Genomic DNA, 20,266 nt, shown 5'->3' on the forward strand with positions numbered 1-20,266 from the left:
GTGTGTAGTGTATTGGGGTGGGGTGTTGTGGGGTGGGGTACAGTGGAGTGGGGTGGGGTTTTGTGGGGTGGGGTACAGTGGAGTGGGGTGGGGTTTTGTGGGGTCTGATAATTCCAAACTAGAAGAGATGTGTTAACTAAGGGCTTTTCCAGAATTCATCACTTTTAGTGTGTAGTGTAGTGGGGTGGGGTGTTGTGGGGTGGGGTACAGTGGAGTGGGGTGGTGTTTTGTGGGGTCTGATAATTCCAAACTAGAAGAGATGTGTTAACTAAGGGCTTTTCCAGAATTCATCACTTTTAGTGTGTAGTGTAGTGGGGTGGGGTGTTGTGGGGTGGGGTACAGTGGAGTGGGGTGGTGTTTTGTGGGGTCTGATAATTCCAAACTAGAAGAGATGTGTTAACTAAGGGCTTTTCCAGAATTCATCACTTTTAGTGTGTAGTGTAGTGGGGTGGGGTGTTGTGGGGTGGGGTACAGTGGAGTGGGGTGGGGTTTTGTGGGGTCTGATAATTCCAAACTAGAAGAGATGTGTTAACTAAGGGCTTTTCCAGAATTCATCACTTTTAGTGTGTAGTGTAGTGGGGGGGTGGGGTGTTGTGGGGTGGGGTACAGTGGAGTGGGGTGGGGTTTTGTGGGGTCTGATAATTCCAAACTAGAAGAGATGTGTTAACTAAGGGCTTTTCCAGAATTCATCACTTTTAGTGTGTAGTGTAGTGGGGTGGGGTGTTGTGGGGTGGGGTACAGTGGAGTGGGGTGGGGTGTTGTGGGGTCTGATAATTCCAAACTAGAAGAGATGTGTTAACTAAGGGCTTTTCCAGAATTCATCACTTTCAGTGTGTAGTGTATTGGGGTGGGGTGTTGTGGGGTGGGGTACAGATGTGTTAACTAAGGGCTTTTCCAGAATTCATCACTTTCAGTGTGTAGTGTATTGGGGTGGGGTGTTGTGGGGTGGGGTACAGTGGAGTGGGGTGGGGTCCGATAATTCCAAACTAGAAGAGATGTGTTAACTAAGGGCTTTTCCAGAATTCATCACTTTTAGTGTGTAGTGTAGTGGGGTGGGGTGTTGTGGGTGGGGTACAGTGGGGTGGGGTGTTGTGGGGCGGTGTACAGTGGAGTGGAGTGGGGTGGGGTACAGTGGAGTGGGGTGGGGTTTTGTGGGGTCCGATAATTCCAAACTAGAAGAGATGTGTTAACTAAGGGCTTTTCCAGAATTCATCACTTTTAGTGTGTAGTGGTAGTGGAAGTGGTGGTGGTGGTAGGTAGTAGCTATGGGTAGGGGTAGTAGTAGTAGTAGTAGTAGTAGGTAGTAGTAGTAGTAGTGTAGTAGTAGTAGTAATTCCAAACTAGAAGTATGTGTTAACTAGTAGGGCTTTTCCAGAATTCATCACTTTTAGTAGTAGTAGTGTAGTGGTAGTGGGGTGTGGTGGTAGTAGTGTCTGTAGCTAGTACTAGTAGGTAGTGGTAGTAAGTGGTGGTAGTAGTAGTAGTAGTAGTGTGTAGTGTAGTAGTAGTAGTGTTGTAGCGGTGGTCGTGGTGGTAGTAGTGTGGGGTCCGATAGTAAAAGTAGAAGTGATAGTGTTAAGTAAGGGCTTTTCCAGAAGTAGCACTTTTAGTAGTAGTGTAGTAGTAGTAGTAGTAGTAGTGGGGTGGGGTACAGTGGTAGTAGTAGGGTGTTGTGGGGTGGTAGTACAGTGGTAGTGGGTGTGGTACAGTGGTGGGTAGTGGTAGTAGTGGGGTAGTAGTAATTCCAAACTAGTAGTATGTAGTAACTAAGGTTTTCCAGTATTCATCACTTTTAGTGTGTAGTGGTAGTGGAGTGTGGTGTTGTGGTGGGGTACAGTAGTGTAGTGGGGTACAGTGGTAGTGTAGTAGGGTAGTGGTAGTAGTAGTTCCAAACTAGTAGTAGTAGTAACTAGTAGTTTAGTAGTACTGGTAGTGTGTAGTGTAGTGGAGTGGGGTAGTAGTAGGTAGTGGTAGTGGTGGTGGTAGTGGTAGTAGTAGTAGTAGTAGTAGTATAGTAGTAGTAGTAGTAGTAGTAGTAGTAGTAGCGGTGGTCGTGGTGGTACTAGTGTTTGTTGTGCTAGTAATAGTAGGTAGTGGTAGTGGAAGTGGTGGTGGTAGTAGGTAGTAGCTATGGTAGTAGTAGTAGTAGTAGTAGTAGTAGTAGTAGTAGTAGTAGTAGTAGTAGTAGTAGTAGTAGTCCAGAATTCACTAGTTTTAGTGTGTAGTAGTAGTGGGTAGTGGTAGTAGGTAGTAGTAGTAGTACAGTGGTAGTGGTAGTAGTAGTAGTGTGTAGTAGTAGTAGTAGTAGTAGTAGTGTGTTAGTACTAAGTGCTTTTCCAGTGTGCTTTTAGTAGTAGTAGTAGTAGTGGTAGTGGTAGTGGTGTGGTGGTGGTAGTAGGTAGTAGGTAGTGGTAGTGGTAGTTTAGTAGTAGTAGTAGTAGTAGTAGTAGTAGTAGTAGTAGCGGTGGTCGTGGTGGTACTAGTAGTCCAGTAGTAGTAACTAGGTAGTGTAGTAGTGTAGTGGTGGTAGTAGTAGTAGGTAGTAGTACAGTGTGGTAGTGGTAGTAGTAGTAGTAGTAGTAGTAGTAGTAGTAGTAGTAGTAGTACTAGTAGTAGTAGTAGTAGTAGTAGTAGTAGTAGTAGTAGTAGTAGTAGTGGGGTGTGTAGGTGGTAGTAGTGGTTGTTGTGGTGGTAGTAGGTAGTGGTAGTGGGGTGGTGGTACAGTAGTAGTAGTAGTAGTAGTAGTAGTAGAGTAGTAGTAGTAGTAGTAGTAGTAGTAGCGGTAGGGTGGTTTTACTAGTGTTATAGTAGTAGTAGGTAGTGGTAGTGGAAGTGGTGGTGCTAGTAGGTAGTAGTAGTAGTAGTAGTAGTAGTAGTAGTAGTAGTAGTAGTAGTAGTAGTAGTAGTAGTAGTAGTAGTAGTAGTAGTAGTAGCGGTGGTCGTGGTGGTACTAGTGTTCGTTGTGCTAGTAATAGTAGGTAGTGGTAGTGGAAGTGGTGGTGGTAGTAGGTAGTAGTAAGTGGTAGTAGTAGTAGTAGTAGTAGTAGTAGTAGTAGTAGTAGTAGTAGTAAGTAGTAGTAGTAGTAGTAGTAGTAGCGGTGGTCGTGGTGGTACTAGTGTTCGTTGTGCTAGTAATAGTAGGTAGTGGTAGTGGAAGTGGTGGTGGTAGTAGGTAGTAGCTATGGTAGTAGTAGTAGTAGTAGTAGTAGTAGTAGTAGTAGTAGTAGTAGTAGTAGTAGGTGGTCGTGGTAGTAGTGTTCGTTGTGCTAGTAATAGTAGGTAGTGGTAGTGGTGGTGGTGGTGGTAGTAGGTAGTAGCTATAGTAGTAGTAGTAGTAGTAGTAGTAGTAGTAGTAGAGAGTAGTAGTAGTAGTAGTAGTAGTTAGTAGTGTAGTAGTCAGTAGTAGTAGTGTGTAGTAGTAGTAGTGGTAGTGGTAGTGTGGGTGGTGGTAGTAGTGGTAGTAGTAGTAGTGTAGTAGTAGTGGTAGTAGTAGTAGTAGTAGTAGTAGTAGTAGTATAGTGTTAGTAGGTGCTAGTAGTAGTAGTAGTAGTAGTGTGTAGTGTAGTGGTAGTGGTAGTAGTGGTGGGGTAGTAGTAGTAGTAGTAGTAGTAGTAGTAGTAGGGTCTAGTAGTAATTCCAAACTAGTGGTAGAGTGTTTAGTTAAGTGCTAGTAATAGTAGTAGTCACTAGTGGTAGTGTGGTGGTAGTGGTAGTAGTAGTGGTAGTAGTAGTACAGTGGTGGTGGTAGTAGTAGGTTAGTTGTGGTAGTAGTAGTAGTAGTAGTAGTAGTAGTAGTGTTAGTAGTAGTAGGGGTAGTAGTAGTAGTACTAGTAGTGTGTAGTGTAGTAGTAAGTGGTGTTGTGGTAGTGGTAGTGGAGTGGTAGGTAGTAGGGTAGTAATTCCAGTGCTAGTAGTAGTAGTATAGTAGTAAGGGCTAGTAGTAGTAGTAGTAGTAGTAGTAGTAGTAGTAGTAGTAGTGTAGTGGTCGTGGTGGTACTAGTGGTTCGTACAGTGCTAGTAGTAGTAGGTAGTGGTAGTGGGTGGTGGTGGTAGTGGGTAGTAGTGTGGTAGTAGTAGTAGTAGTAGTAGTAGTAGTAGTAGTAGTAGTAGTAGTAGTAGTAGTAGTAGTAGTAGTAGTAGTAGTAGTAGTAGTAGCGGTGGTCGTGGTGGTACTAGTGTTCGTTGTGCTAGTAATAGTAGGTAGTGGTAGTGGAAGTGGTGGTGGTAGTAGTAGTGGTGGTAGTAGTAGTAGTAGTAGTAGTAGTAGTAGTAGTAGTAGTAGTAGTAGTAGTCGTAATTCACTAGTAGTAGTAGTAGTAATAGTGGTAGTAGTGGTGGTGGTGTGTGGTACTAGTGTGGTTGTGCTAGTAATAGTAGGTAGTGGTAGTGGAAGTGGTGTGGTAGTAGGTAGTAGTAGTAGTAGTAGTAGTAGTAGTAGTAGTAGTAGTAGCGGTGGTCGTGGTGGTACTAGTGTTTGTTGTGCTAGTAGTAGTAGGTAGTGGTAGTGGAAGTGGTGGTGGTAGTAGTGTTAGTAGCTAGTAATAGTAGGTAGTGGTAGTAGTAGTACTAGTAGAGTAGTAGTAACTAGTAGTAGTTTTTAGTAGTAGTAGTAGTAGTAGTATAGTAGTAGTAGTAGTAGTAGTGGTAGTACTAGTAGTTGGGTAGTGTACAGTAGTAGTAGGGTAGTGGTAGTGGAAGTGGTGGTGGTAGTAGGTAGTAGCTATGGTGGTAGTAGTAGTAGTAGTAGTAGTAGGTAGTAGTAGTAGTAGTAGTAGTAGTAGTAGTAGTAGTAGTAGTAGTAGTAGCGGTGGTCGTGGTGGTACTAGTGTTCGTTGTGCTAGTAATAGTAGGTAGTGGTAGTGGAAGTGGTGGTGGTAGTAGGTAGTAGCTATGGTAGTAGTAGTAGTAGTAGTAGTAGTAGTAGTAGTAGTAGTAGTAGTAGTAGTAGTAGTAGTAGTAGTAGTAGTAGTAGTAGTAGTAGTAGTAGCGGTGGTCGTGGTGGTACTAGTGTTTGTTGTGCTAGTAGTAGTAGGTAGTGGTAGTGGAAGTGGTGGTGGTAGTAGGTAGTAGCTATGGTAGTAGTAGTAGTAGTAGTAGTAGTAGTAGTAGTAGTAGTAGTAGTAGTAGTAGTAGTAGTAGTAGTGGTAGTAGTAGGTAGTAGTCACTTGTAGTGTAGTAGTGTAGTGTTGTAGTAATAGTAGGTAGTAGTAGTAGCGGTGGTGGTGGTGGTACTAGTGGCTATGTGCTAGTAGTAGTAGGTAGTGGTAGTGGAAGTGGTGGTGGTGGTAGTAGTAGTAGTGGTAGTAGTAGTAGTAGTAGTAGTAGTAGAAGTAGTAGGTAGTGTGTAGTACTAGTGTAGTGGTTGTGTAGTAGTAGTAGGTAGTGGTAGTGGTGGTGTAGTAGTGTAGTGGGGTAGTGGTGGTAGTAGGTAGTGGTAGTGGGTGTAGTAGTAGTAGTAGTAGTAGTAGTAGTAGTAGTAGTAGTAGTAGTAGTGTAGCGGTGGTTTTCCAGTAGTACTAGTGTTTAGTGTGTAGTAATAGTAGTAGTGGTAGTGGAAGTGGTGGTGGTAGTAGGTAGTAGTAGTAGTGGTAGTAGTAGTAGTAGTAGTAGTAGTAGTAGTAGTAGTAGGTAGTAGTAGTAGTAGTAGTAAGGGTGGTGTAGTAGTAGTAGTAGTGCTAGTGGTCGTGGTGGTGGTAGTGGTAGTGTAGTAGTAGGTAGTAGTGGTAGTGGTAGTGGTAGTAGTAGTGGTAGTAGTAGTAGTAGTAGTAGTAGTAGTAGTAGTAGTAGTAGTAGCGGTGGTCGTGGTGGTACTAGTGTTTGTTGTGCTAGTAGTAGTAGGTAGTGGTAGTGGAAGTGGTGGTGGTAGTAGGTAGTAGCTATGGTGGTAGTAGTAGTAGTAGTAGTAGTAGTAGTAGTAGTAGTAGTAGTAGTAGTAGTAGCTATGGTAGTAGTAGTAGTAGCGGTGGTCGTGGTGGTACTAGTGGTTGTTGTGCTAGTAGTAGTAGGTAGTGGTACAGTGGAGTGGTGGTGGTGGTAGTAGCTGGGGTAGTAGTAGTAGTAGTAGTAGTAGTAGTAGTAGTAGTAGTAGTAGTAGTAGTAGTAGTAGTAGTAGTAGTAGTAGTAGTAGTAGTAGTAGTAGTAGCGGTGGTCGTGGTTGTACTAGTGTTCGTTGTGCTAGTAATAGTAGGTAGTGGTAGTGGAAGTGGTGGTGGTAGTAGGTAGTAGCTATGGTGGTAGTAGTAGTAGTAGTAGTAGTAGTAGTAGTAGTAGTAGTAGTAGTAGTAGTAGTAGTAGTAGTAGTAGTAGCGGTGGTCGTGGTGGTACTAGTGTTTGTTGTGCTAGTAATAGTAGGTAGTGGTAGTGGAAGTGGTGGTGGTAGTAGGTAGTAGCTATGGTGGTAGTAGTAGTAGTAGTAGTAGCTAGTAGTAGTAGTAGTAGTAGTAGTACTAGGTGGTGGTACTAGTGTTTTCATAGTAGTTTAGTAGTAGTGTAGTGGTGGTGGGGTGTTGTGGGGTGGGGTACAGTAGTGGGGTGGGGTTTTGTGGGGTGTGAGTAGTAGTAGTAGAGATGTGTTAGTAGGGTAGTAGTAGTAGTTTATCACTTTACTAGTGTTCGTTGTGCTAGTAGTAGGTAGTGGTAGTGGAGTGTGGTGGTAGTAGGTACAGTAGTAGTAGTAGGGTAGTAGTAGGTACAGTGGAGTAGTAGTAGTAGTGGGGTCTGTTATTCCAAACTAGTAGAGATGTGTTAACTAAGGGTAGTAGTTCATCACTTTTAGTGTGTAGTAGTAGTGGAGTGGGGTGTTGTGGGGGTGGAGTACAGTGTAGTGGGGTGGGGTGTAATGGGGGTAGTGGTAGTACAGTGGGGTGGTAGTGTTGTGGGGTGGGGTGGTAGTACAGTGGAGTGGTAGTGGGGTAGTAGGGTAGTAGATAATTCCAAAAGTAGTAGAGATGTGTTAACTAAGGGTCGTTTCCAGACTCAGTTTTAGTGTGTAGTAATAGTGGTAGTGGGGTGTGGTGGTGGGTGGGGTGGAGTGGGGTGGGGTTTTGTGGGGTCTGATAATTCCAAACTAGAAGAGATGTGTTAACTAAGGGCTTTTCCAGAATTTATCACTTTTAGTGTGTAGTGTAGTGGGGTGGGGTGTTGTGGGTGGGGTACAGTGGGGTGGGGTGTTGTGGGGCGGTGTACAGTGGAGTGGGGTGGGGTACAGTGGAGTGGGGTGGGATTTTGTGGGGTCTGATAATTCCAAACTAGAAGAGATGTGTTAACTAAGGGCTTTTCCAGAATTCATCACTTTTAGTGTGTAGTGTAGTGGGGTGGGATTTTGTGGGATGGGGTACAGTGGGGTGGGGTACAGTGTGGTGGGGTGTTGTGGGGTGGGGTAAAGTGGAGTGGGTGGGGTACAGTGGAGTGGGGTGGGGTTTTGTGGGGTCTGATTATTCCAAACTAGAAGAGATGTGTTAACTAAGGGCTTTTCCAGAATTCATCACTTTTAGTGTGTAATGGAGTGGGGTGGGGTGTTGTGGGGTGGGGGTACAGTGGAGTGAGGTGGGCTACAGTGGGGTGGGGTGGGGTATTGTGGAGTGGGGTGGGGTGCAGTGGAGTGGGTGGGGTGGGGTGTTGTGGGGTGAGGTGAAGCATGATAATTATTATTTATTGCCAGGTAGATCTGCAGCAATCCCTACCTTAATGCATATTTGGTTTAAATACAATTATATCTTGTGGGTCGTGGTATAACATAATGCCAGCCCCACCCCCTGTGATAAATTCTGAATCGACCCAAAATGAAAAGGAAGACAAGATTCAACTAGAGCTAGTGTATAAACAAAAGAAAACAAAACAGTGACTACATGTTAGGACACCGGAAGATGCAATCAGTGAAACAAGACAAAAACATAACTAAAAATAAAATAAGAGTTTGTAAACACAAGCCATGTAAAGAAACACAAGCTATGTTAACAAAGACAAGCCGGTGATGAACTTACAATCAAACTCGCTGTTATCCCCTAAAATAAAATAAAAACATTAGCATGTGTATCACACACTTCATACTTGTACACATACTGACAAAAAGAAATAAGGGAACACTCGGTCCACAATTGATGCAGATTTTTTTTCTTCTTCTTTTATTTATAAAACAAAAGAGAAAAAAGCATGGATTGTACAGAAAAGGTTGATATATTTGATACCGAAACAAGGGGCACATTTGAATTGAAATCGGAATAGTTCATGCGCGAAGACATTTTGGTTCCAATTAAGTGCAGTTTTCTAGAATTTATCCCCATCGGTGGCCCCATTGGGCTATTTCTCGTTCCAGCCAGTGCTCCATAACCGGTGTAACAAAGGCTGTGGTATGTACTATCCTGTTTGTGGGATGCTGCATATAAAAGATCCCTTGCTGCTAATCGAAAAGAGTAGCCCATGAATTGGCAACAGAGGGTTTACTTTCCCAATATCTGTGTGGTCTTTAACCACATGTCTGACGCCATATAACCATAAATAAAATGTGTTGAGTGCGTCGTTAAATAACATGTTTCCTTCTTCCATGTGCGGTTTTACGTCATAGCAAGAAAAGCCGGGCAAAAATCGACGTCATGCTACGGGGGCAAAAAAAAAAAGAGAAAAAAGTTGACACGCCAGGAATGATGTCATGTCCCTAGCGAAAAACAATGTCATGTCTCTAGCCAGGAATGACATCAAGTCCATAGCGAAAAACAATGTCATGTCTCTAGCCAGGAATGATGTCATGTCCCTAGTGAAAAACTATGTCATCCCCCTAGCCAGGAATGACGTCATGTCCCTAGTGAAAAACAATGTCATGTCTCTAGCCAGGAATGTCGTCATGTCTCTAGCCAGGAATGATGTCATGTCCCTAGCCAGGAATGATGTCATGTCCCTAGCCAGGAATGTCGTCATGTCTCTAGCCAGGAATGATGTCATGTCCCTAGTGAAAAACTATGTCATCCCCCTAGCCAGGAATGACGTCATGTCCCTAGTGAAAAACAATGTCATGTCTCTAGCCAGGAATGACATCATGTCCCTAGTGAAAAACAATGTCATGTCTCTAGCCAGGAATGACATCATGTCCCTAGTGAAAAACAATGTCATGTCTCTAGCCAGGAATGACATCATGTCCCTAGCCAGGAATGATGTCATGTCCCTAGTGAAAAACAATGTCATGTCTCTAGCCAGGAATGACATCATGTCCCTAGTCAGGAATGATGTCATGTCCCTAGTCAGGAATGACATCATATCTCTAGCCAGGAATGATGTCATGTCTTTAGCCAGGAATGTCGTCATGTCTCTAGCCAGGAATGATGTCATGTCCCTAGCCAGGAATGTCGTCATGTCCCTTGTCAGGAATGATGTCATGTCCCTAGCCAGGAATGATGTCATGTCCCTAGCCAGGAATGACAACATGTCCCTAGCCAGGAATGACGTTGAGTATCTAGCCAGGAATGATGTCATGTCCCTAGCCAGGAATGTCGTCATGTCCCTTGTCAGGAATGATGTCATGTCCCTAGCCAGGAATGATGTCATGTCCCTAGCCAGGAATGACAACATGTCCCTAGCCAGGAATGACGTTGAGTATCTAGCCAGGAATGATGTCATGTCCCTAGCCAGGAATGACAACATGTCCCTAGCCAGGAATGACGTTGAGTATCTAGCCAGGAATGATGTCATGCCCCTTGTCAGGAATGACAACATGTCCCTAGCCAGGAATGACGTTGAGTATCTAGCCAGGAATGACGTTGAGTATCTAGCCAGGAATGATGTCATGCCCCTTGTCAGGAATGACAACATGTCCCTAGCCAGGAATGACGTTGAGTATCTAGCCAGGAATGACGTTGAGTATCTAGCCAGGAATGATGTCATGCCCCTTGTCAGGAATGACAACATGTCCCTAGCCAGGAATGACGTTGAGTATCTAGCCAGGAATGATGTCATGCCCCTTGTTCAGGAATGACAACATGTCCCTAGCCAGGAATGACGTTGAGTATCTAGCCAGGAATGACGTTGAGTATCTAGCCAGGAATGATGTCATGCCCCTTGTCAGGAATGACAACATGTCCCTAGCCAGGAATGACGTTGAGTATCTAGCCAGGAATGACGTTGAGTATCTAGCCAGGAATGATGTCATGCCCCTTGTCAGGAATGACAACATGTCCCTAGCCAGGAATGACGTTGAGTATCTAGCCAGGAATGATGTCATGCCCCTTGTCAGGAATGACAACATGTCCCTAGCCAGGAATGACGTTGAGTATCTAGCCAGGAATGATGTCATGCCCCTTGTCAGGAATGACAACATGTCCCTAGCCAGGAATGACGTTGAGTATCTAGCCAGGAATGACGTTGAGTATCTAGCCAGAAATGATGTCATGTCCCTAGCCAGGAATGACATCATGTTCTATAACCAGGACGCTCATCGTTCCATCAATTCCATAAAATTCAACCAACTTTCCAGACAAAATAAGTCATGTTATTTAATTAAACTTGTGTTAATCATCATATAGAAAGGGTGGTACATGTACATGTATGTGATAAATACAGACCCACATACCAGTTATTTTGCCATGTTATTTACTGCACTCGTTTACAGTGTACGATTTATAGCACTCAACCACCACATGGTCTTGTCTTATAATATTTTTGCGCATGATAAACTTGTGCAATAAATGACATGGCAGAACAACTGGTATGTGTTTTCTGTCTATATCTTAAATGCTTCTCCATAATCTAAAGTTTGTTTGTTTCTTTAACGACACCACTAGAGCACATTGATTTATTAATCATCGGCTATTGGATGTCAAACATTTGGTAATTTTGACATATAGTCTTAGAGAGGAAACCCACCACATTGTTCCATTAGTAGCACAATATCTTTTATTTGCACAATCCCACAGACAGGACAGCACATACCATAGCCTTTCATATATCAAAAATCCCTTGCTACTAATAGAAAAATGTAGCAGGTTTCCTCTCTAAGACTATATGTAAAAATTAGCAACTGTTTGACATCCAATAGCCAATTATTAATTAATCAATGTGCTCTAGTGGTGTCATTAAAATTTGTTTTAACTCTGTGGGATGGTGCATATAAAAGATCCCTTGCTACTAATAGAAAAATGTAGCGGGTTTCCTCTCTTAGACTACGTACATGTGTCAAAATTACAACATTTTTAACATCCAATAGCCAATGATAAAAAAAAATCAATGTGCTCTAGTGGTGTCATTAAACAAAACAAACTTTATACAAAATCCTTCACTACTGATGGAAAAATGTAGCAGGTTTCCTTTCTAAGACCATACATCAAAATTACCAATTGTTTGACATCCAATAGCTGATGATTAATAAATCAATATGCTCTAGTGGTGTCGTTAAACAAAACATCTTTCTTTCTGACAGATGGGGCAAAATTCGATTCCTCTGTTTGTCAGAAGGATCGATCCCCAACAGAGGAATTGAAAAAAAACCACACAATAATTTATGCTGAACCAAATATTAAATTTTTTAAACATCTCTCTCTGTCCGTCTCTCTTTGTCTCGCTCTGTCCCTCTCTCTGTCTGTCTCTCTCTCTCTCTCTCTCTCTCTAACTCTCTCTAACTCACTCTCTCTCTCTCACTCTCTCTCACTCTCTCTCTCTCTCTCTCTCTCTCTCTCTCTCTCTCTCTCTCTCTCTCTCTCTCTCTCTCTCTCTCTCTCTCTCTCTCTCTCTCTCTCTCTCTCTCTCTCTCTCTCTCTCAACTTACTAGAAAAGTCATCCTCGTTGAACTGCATCTTCTCCGATATGTATGGCTCGCTGGGACTGCATGGTCCCGTCTCCCCAACGACGTCCTCCATGTGGACCTGGACGGGCCCGGCCAGCAGGCTGTTGAGCTGAAATCGATCCTGTAGGTCGAACAGCTTCTCAACCTCGTCGTTGAGAAACCTCCGATCACCACCCGTGTCAACCTCCATCTGCGGGCTCACCTCAGCCTCGCGGTCCCGGCTCAGTGGTAGGTGGATGTTGTCGTGGTTACCGTTACTGGTCACGTGACTTGGCGTCCAGACAATGGCCTCTTCCTCGTCGTCCTGCGTTAAAGGAATCACCTCGTCTGGTTTGTGCTGTAGACGGAGAATGATACTTACATGTTAATTAGTCTTTTGTTAGGGTTTTTTAATAAAAAATTCACAAATATCTCCTCTCAATTTAAAGATTGTCTGTTATTTATTTTATGTTCATCTGGGTATTAACAAAAAAACATTCATCCGCAAACTGTGTGAAACGGAGAATGATACTTCCATGTTAATTAAAGTTTTTTGTTGGGGTTTTTTAATAAAAAAATTCACAAATATCTCCTCTCTCTTTAAAGATTGTCTGTTATTTATTTTACGTTCATCTGGGTATTAACAAAAAAACATTCATCCGCAAACTGTGTGAAACGGAGAATGATACTTCCATGCTAATTAAAGATTTTTGTTGGGGTTTTTAAATACAAAATTCACAAATATCTCCTCTCTGTTTAAAGATTGTCTGTTATTTATTTTACGTTCATCTGGGTATTAACAAAAAAACATTCATCCGCAAACTGTGTGAAACGGAGAATGATACTTCCATGCTAATTAAAGATTTTTGTTGGGGTTTTTAAATACAAAATTCACAAATATCTCCTCTCTGTTTAAAGATTGTCTGTTATTTATTTTACGTTCATCTGGGTATTAACAAAAAAACATTCATCCGCAAACTGTGTGAAACGGAGAATGATACTTCCATGCTAATTAAAGATTTTTGTTGGGGTTTTTAAATACAAAATTCACAAATATCTCCTCTCTGTTTAAAGATTGTCTGTTATTTATTTTACGTTCATCGCAATCGGGGAAGCTGTTCACACTTAAGTTTACCGATGATTTTCTTTTTCATATACTCCGATGAACATAAAAAAATAACAGACAATATTTATAAGTAAATTTGAAAGGTACTTACTAATAACGACACTAACAGTTCATAATTTATTTGGAATGATATTTTTGGTTCTAAACAATAACTCTCAATAAGACAGAGTATCAATATAAATTAACGCAGATATGCCAGAAGACAATGCCAGAAGTATATGTAACTACTGAACACTCCCCGAAGTGGTCAGACTAAGCCCACAGCTAAAAGCTGATAGGGGAATGGCATGTGTGTGGCACAGATAACCACAAGAGACAAGCACCTGTCGTGGTTGGAGAGACAAGGACTGGGATGTGGAGGTGGACAGCAAAAGAAGTTGAAAGAAAGGAGGAGCTGCCAGATAGGGAAGAAATGAGATGGAAGTCAAAGGAGAGAAAGGAAAACAGGCGCAGTGGGATAAAAAAAACCACCCCCCCAAAACAACAAAACCCCCCAAAACAAACAACAACGTAGATATGACATTCCCTGATGATGTAATTTTGTATCTCGTATTGCATCTGTGATGTATGGGCACCACGACTGGTATATCAAAGGACGTCGTATGTACTACCCTGTCTGTGGGATGGTGCATATAAAAGATCCCTTGCTGCTAATCGAAAAGAGTAGCCCATGAAGTGGCGACAGCAGGTTTCCTCTCTCAATATCTGAATGATCCTTAACCATATGTCTGATGCCATATAACCATAAATAAAATGTGTTGAGTGCATCGTTAAATAAAACATTTCTTTCTTTCTGTGAATGAATAAATGAATGAATGAATGTTTAACGACACCCCAGCACGAAAAATACATCGGCTATTGGGTGTCAAACTATGGAAATGCAAATAAATAAAGTGATGATCAAATTCAATATAAAAATTCAAAAACAGTGTAAAGAACTGTGCAAAAACACAAATATCACAGACTTTTACGGATACTGAATATTACTCAAAACTTCAATTTTGTGCTGCATTGGCCATTCTCAAAGAGAATGTTACACCCCTGCACCACGGTGAGGTTACAGCACACGCAGGGGTTCTTTCTGTGATGTATGGTTTATAAAAAGATGTGTATATATTCTGTACGTGAACGGTATCTATAAACTGTTCGAGTTATTTACAGGTGATTTGTATAATCTACAAAATATGATACATACAAACTCAGGTCTCGTATCGCGACGTTGGTGAGCCATTCTGCTTCTGTTCTCTCACTGTCTCAGAAATATTTTGTCCTGAAAAATACCAAACACTGGCTATATTATTAAACTGCAATGGAAAAGATAAACGTGTTAATTTTCAAGACACATCTGTTGAAATGATTTTTTTTAAAAAACAATTAACACAACAGCTGAATGAACAGAAGTTAAACAACACCACAACATTAACATCCAGCACAAGAATGTGTGAATGAATGAATGAATGAATGAATGAATGAATGAATGAATGAATGAATGAATGAATGAATGAATGAATGATTAATTAATTAATTAATGATGAAGGATGAATTAATGTTTAACAACACCCCCAGCACAAAAATGAATGAATGATTGATTGAATGAAGAAATGAATGAATGAATTAATTAATGAAGGCATGAATGAATGAATGAAAAAATTAATGAATGATTCATTGAATGAAGAAATGAATGAATTAATTAATGAAGGCATGAATGAATGAATGAAAAAATTAATTAATGATTGATTGAATAAAGCAATTAAAGAATGAATGAATGAAAGAATGAATGAATGAATTATTGAAAGAATGAATGCTTAACAACACCTCAGCACCAAAACATATAAAAGCCTTTTGGTGTAGAACAAAGGTACATACGTAAGTACCAATATGTGTATTTTGAAGCCGATATGTCACAGGAATGAACAAAGGTACATACGTAAGTACCAATATGTGCATTATGAAGCCAATATGTCACCGGAATGAACAAAGGTACATACGTAAGTACCAATATGTGTATTATGAAGCCGATATGTCACAGGAATGAACAAAGGTACATACGCAAGTACCAATATGTGTATTGTGAAGCCGATATGTCACAGGAATGAACAAAGGTACATACGTAAGTACCAATATGTGTATTGTGAAGCCGATATGTCACAGGAATGAACAAAGGTACATACGCAAGTACCAATATGTGTATTGTGAAGCCGATATGTCACAGGAATGAACAAAGGTACATACGCAAGTACCAATATGTGTATTGTGAAGCTGATATGTCACAGGAATGAACAAAGGTACATATGTAAGTACCAATATGTGCATTATGAAGCCGATATGTCACAGGAATGAACAAGGTACATATGTAAGTACCAATATGTGTATTATGAAGCCGATATGTCACAGGAATGAACAAAGGTACATACGCAAGTACCAATATGTGTATTATGAAGCCGATATGTCACAGGAATGAACAAAGGTACATATGTAAGTACCAATATGTGCATTATGAAGCCGATATGTCACAGGAATGAACAAAGGTACATATGTAAGTACCAATATGTGCATTATGAAGCCGATATGTCACAGGAATGAACAAAAGAAATAAAGAAATAAAGAAAGTAATAAAGTAATAAAGACATCAAAGGACTTGAATGTAACACATGTACAGGTAGGTAAGAAACTCACCTTGCACTCTGTACCTGCATGCATATGTTTACAGACAGACTCCCATGTAGGTCAGTTACATCACTAACACAGCTGTGAACGTTTACTGATTAAATACAAATTTCACCCACAACAAAGTCACAATAATTCACTGATAATAAAATTCGAACAGGATTTCTCAAGTCTACAGGCATGTGTGCTGAAAGCCAGTATCAATATAGGTCACAGAGTGCACAATGTAAATGTTAAGTAAAGAAAGCCTCAGGCCAAAAAAAACCTTGTTTTAATGTAATTACGAACTCAGCACTTTTTCCCCCTGCCCATTGACATCTAATGAATTTGTATTACGCAAATTGGGCAAGGCAATAATTTAATTACGTTACCCTCCCCCTCTCTCTCCTCCATCAAAGGTTTGACATGTCACATTTGACAGATTAACGGTCTTATGAAGTGAAGGTAATCCCAGTCTCACTGTGAAGATTGAAAACAGGAAAAAACAACTTAGCTCTGTCACACCTCAGCATATTTTAAACTATACATGCATGCTTGTTTCAGGAATTTATTGAGAGAGAGAGAGAGAGAGATAGAGAGAGAGAGAGAGAGAGAGAGAGAGAGAGAGAGAGAGAGAGAGAGAGAGAGAGAGAGAGAGAGTAAAGTAAAGTAAAGTTTGTTTTATTTAACGACGCCACTAGAGCACATTGATTTTTAATCTTATCATCGGCTATTGGACGTCAAACATATGGTCATTCTGACACTGTTTTTAGAGGAAACCCGCTGTCGCCACATAGGCTACTCTTCTTTACGACAGGCAGCAAGGGATCTTTTATTTGCGCTTCCCACAGGCAGGATAGCACAAACCATGGCCTTTGTTGAACCAGTTATGGATCACTGGTCGGTGCAAGTGGTTTACACCTACCCATTGAGCCTTGCGGAGAACTCACTCAGGGTTTGGAGTCGGTATCTGGATTAAAAATCCCATGCCTCGACTGGGATCCGAACCCAGTACCTACCAGCCTGTAGACCGATGGCCTGCCACGACGCCACGAGAGAGAAAAAGAAAAAAGAAAGAAAGAGTTAGTTTGGTGTGTTTAACAACACCACTATAGAGAAAGAACCAGACACAAACTTTGAGCGATAGACAGAGTGACATTATATTTTTTTGAGTAATTTTAATCATCATTAACCAATATAAATATCTTTAAAATGAGAAAAAACCCATGAAAATAATACTCACCAATTCACATATGAACATTATGTGAAAACATTTATTTGAAAATATGTCAAATGTATAAAGTGATTTTTGTCAAAAATTAATCTAGTAGTCAGAAGGTTAATTCACAAAGCTCTCTTAGGCTCTCTTAATCAACATCACTGGTCTAATTCACAAAGCTCTCTTAATCAACAACAGGCCTAATTCACAAAGCTTTCTTAGGCTCTCTTAATCAACATCACAGGCCTAATTCACAAAGCTCTCTTAGGTTCTCTTAATCAACATCACAGGCCTAATTCACAAAGCTCTCTTAGGCTCTCTTAATCAACATCACAGGCCTAATTCACAAAGCTCTCTTAGGCTCTCTTAATCAACATCACAGGCCTAATTCACAAAGCTCTCTTAATCAACAACACAGGCCTAATTCACAAAGTTCTCTTAATCAACAACACAGGCCTAATTCACAAAGCTCTCTTAGGCTCTCTTAATCAACATCACAGGCCTAATTCACAAAGCTCTCTTAATCAACAACACAGGCCTAATTCACAAAGCTCTCTTAATCAACATCATAGGTCTAATTCACAAAGCTCTCTTAGGCTCTCTTAATCAACATCACAGGCCTAATTCACAAAGCTCTCTTAAATTAAAAAAAACTCTTATTCAACATCACAGGCCTAATTCACAAAGCTCTCTTAATTCACAAAGCTCTCTTATTCAACATCACAGGCCTAATTCACAAAGCTCTCGATCAACATCACAGGCCTAATTTACAAAGCTCTCTTAATTCACAAAGCTCTTTTAAGCAACATCACAGGCCTAATTCACAAAGCTCTCTTAATTCACAAAGCTCTTTTAAGCAACATCACAGGCCTAATTCACAAAGCTCTCTTAAGCAAAAACACAGTCCTAATTTAGAAAGCTCTCTTAAGCTGTCTTAAACAACATGCCAAGTTGTTTTGCACTGCACTGCAAGATCTCAAAGTTGCAAGAGTTTACTTAAGTAGGCTCCTGCTATTGAATGCTAGAGACTGGTCCACCAAAGGCCGTGGTATGTGCTATCCTGTCTATGGGATGGTGCATATAAAAGATCCATTGCTGCTAATCGAAAAGCGTAGCCCATGAAGTGGCAACAGCGGATTTCTTCTCTCAATATCTGTGTGGTCCGTAACCATATGTCTGATGCCATATAACCATAAATAAAATGTGTTGAGTGTGTTGTTACAAATAAAACATTTCTTTCGAATGCTAGCCTTGGACATCACATAGTTCTGTTCTCTTCTGTCCGATGTATAAGATAAACCTACATATTATTGATCTTCAAGTACTACTGAGTTGTATCAACTCTGAACGCCAATGTGATCTGTATTCTGATCTGAGGATTAGGAAACATTTTACACTTCTTGATTACGGGTCATTGATCTCGGATTAAACAAACAGAATGTGTGAGCTGCTGACGAAAATTAACAATGTACACACACACAATGAGTGCCGTATATGTTCCAAACATGCGCTTGTTAACATCTTAACGAGTTTCCAACTTACTTCTTTCTACACGCTGGGACATAGCCAGGTCGCTTTAACATCAATCTCTGTTAGTGTATCACTACTGGTGTATCAAATTCAGTGGTATGTGCTGTCCTGTTTGTTAGATGGCACAAATAAAAGATCCCTTGCTACTAATGGAAAAATGAAGCCAGTGTTTCTATCTAAGACTATATGTGAAAATTACCAAATGTTTGACATCCAATAACAAGATCAGTGTTTCTGCCATAAAGAAATTTTTGGGTATGGCGCTATGAAATTGAATATTTACAATGTGTTTGCTGAATAAAACTGCAGTCGGTAGGGGGTATGGGGGGCCTCTCCCCAGAAAGAAAATGGGTTAGATTTAGGGTTAGGGTTAAGAAAATCATACAGAAACACTGCAGATGATTAACAAGTCAATGTTCTCTAGTGGTGTCATTAAACAAATCAATGTTCTCTAGTGGTGTCATTAAACAAATCAATGTTCTCTAGTGGTGTCATTAAACAAAACAATGTTCTCTAGTGGTGTCATTAAACAAGTCAATGTTCTCTAGTGGTGTCATTAAACAAGTCAATGTTCTCTAGTGGTGTCATTAAACAAAACAATGTTCTCTAGTGGTGTCATTTAAGAAAACAAACTTTAACTTTTTCTCCTAACCTGAGTTTTAAAGGGACAGTATCAGAGTTGCATAATGAAGAAAAATATTAATTAATTTTTTTTGGTTATGAAGTGTAAAGATTATTATTATGCATAGCAACACATAATAACGCATAGCAACACATAATAACGCATAGCAACACATAATAACGCATAGCAACACTGAATAACACATAGCAACACATAATAACACACAGCAACACATAATAACGCATAGCAACACTGAATAACACATAGCAACACATAATAACGCATAGCAACACTGAATAACACATAGCAACACATAATAACACATAGCAACACTGAATAACACACAGCAACACATAATAACGCATAGCAACACTGAATAACACATAGCAACACATAATAACGCATAGCAACACTGAATAACACATAGCAACACATAATAACACATAGCAACACATAATAACGCATAGCAACACTGAATAACACATAGCAACACATAATAACGCATAGCAACACTGAATAACACATAGCAACACATAATAACGCACAGCAACACTGAATAACACATTCCCAAAATAGATTCATCTATATATATTTGGCTTCTCAACCTTTCAACTATTATAAATTGCTTTTACTCACCCTTCTAAAGATAAATTCTATTATTAAACAAAACATATTTACTGAAAGTGGAAGCTTGATGTTGGATGAGTGAAACCGAGAGGTATGTGTGCTAAGATACATGTGAATGACAAACACAGCTAACACATCATATCCGTGTAGTTGGATATGTCAGTATGCACCAACAGGATGTACAATACATGACTTACAGGTAACATGGTATTAATAATAGTACTGGTGGTCGTTGTCATGACGAGATCCAAGATGACCCATCCCACTTTAACAAACGTAACAGGAAAGTGAAGGAAAGGAAAGGATTTTTTTATTTTTTTCACCTCAGCACATTTAAATAATTAAACTGAATGTTTTAATTAAACTAAACCTTTTTAACAGCAACTGCCAAGGGATCTTTTTTTATAGACAGGACAGTACATAATACAGACTTTAATGTATTGGCTTATAGAGCGAAAAGAATATAACAATACTAAATATGGAATTGTATATTTAAAACAAATATGGGGCCGATAACTCTGATATTTCACACAGAGCTAGCTGTGGTACCTGCCAAATTCGCCACCTGTGAATTTTAAAAAACAACTGGTGAATTTTATTTTAATTTGTCAAAATAATTTCATTAACAAATTAATAAATAAATTATTAGAAAATAACCAGGTTTCTGCAGTTGTTGAAGTTTGATTGATAATTTGGTGATCTTTTCTGTGGACCCAGAGCTAGACCTGTCACACACATTACTATGTGGAT

The 20,266-nt window shown here is 40.3% G+C and overlaps 1 protein-coding gene across 3 annotated transcripts in view; it reads right to left on the reverse strand.

Annotated features, from left to right (window-relative positions):
- The window catches only part of LOC121387518 (band 3 anion transport protein-like), a 166,164-nt gene that overhangs the window by 77,753 nt on the left and 68,145 nt on the right, over positions 1-20,266 (reverse strand). For 2 of the 3 annotated variants that reach the window (XM_041518664.1, XM_041518662.1), the window contains exons 4-6: positions 14,068-14,142; positions 11,750-12,104; positions 7,983-8,003 (exon numbers count right to left, since the gene is read on the reverse strand). In XM_041518664.1, coding sequence (XP_041374598.1) covers positions 7,983-8,003; positions 11,750-12,104; positions 14,068-14,103 — 412 coding nt within the window. In that variant the 5' untranslated portion in view covers positions 14,104-14,142. The remainder of the gene's footprint in view (positions 1-7,982; positions 8,004-11,749; positions 12,105-14,067; positions 14,143-20,266) is intronic. The other variant, XM_041518663.1, reaches the window with a different exon arrangement.

This window comes from Gigantopelta aegis, chromosome 13 (genome assembly GCF_016097555.1).
Source record: "Gigantopelta aegis isolate Gae_Host chromosome 13, Gae_host_genome, whole genome shotgun sequence".
Classification (NCBI taxonomy): domain Eukaryota; kingdom Metazoa; phylum Mollusca; class Gastropoda; order Neomphalida; family Peltospiridae; genus Gigantopelta; species Gigantopelta aegis.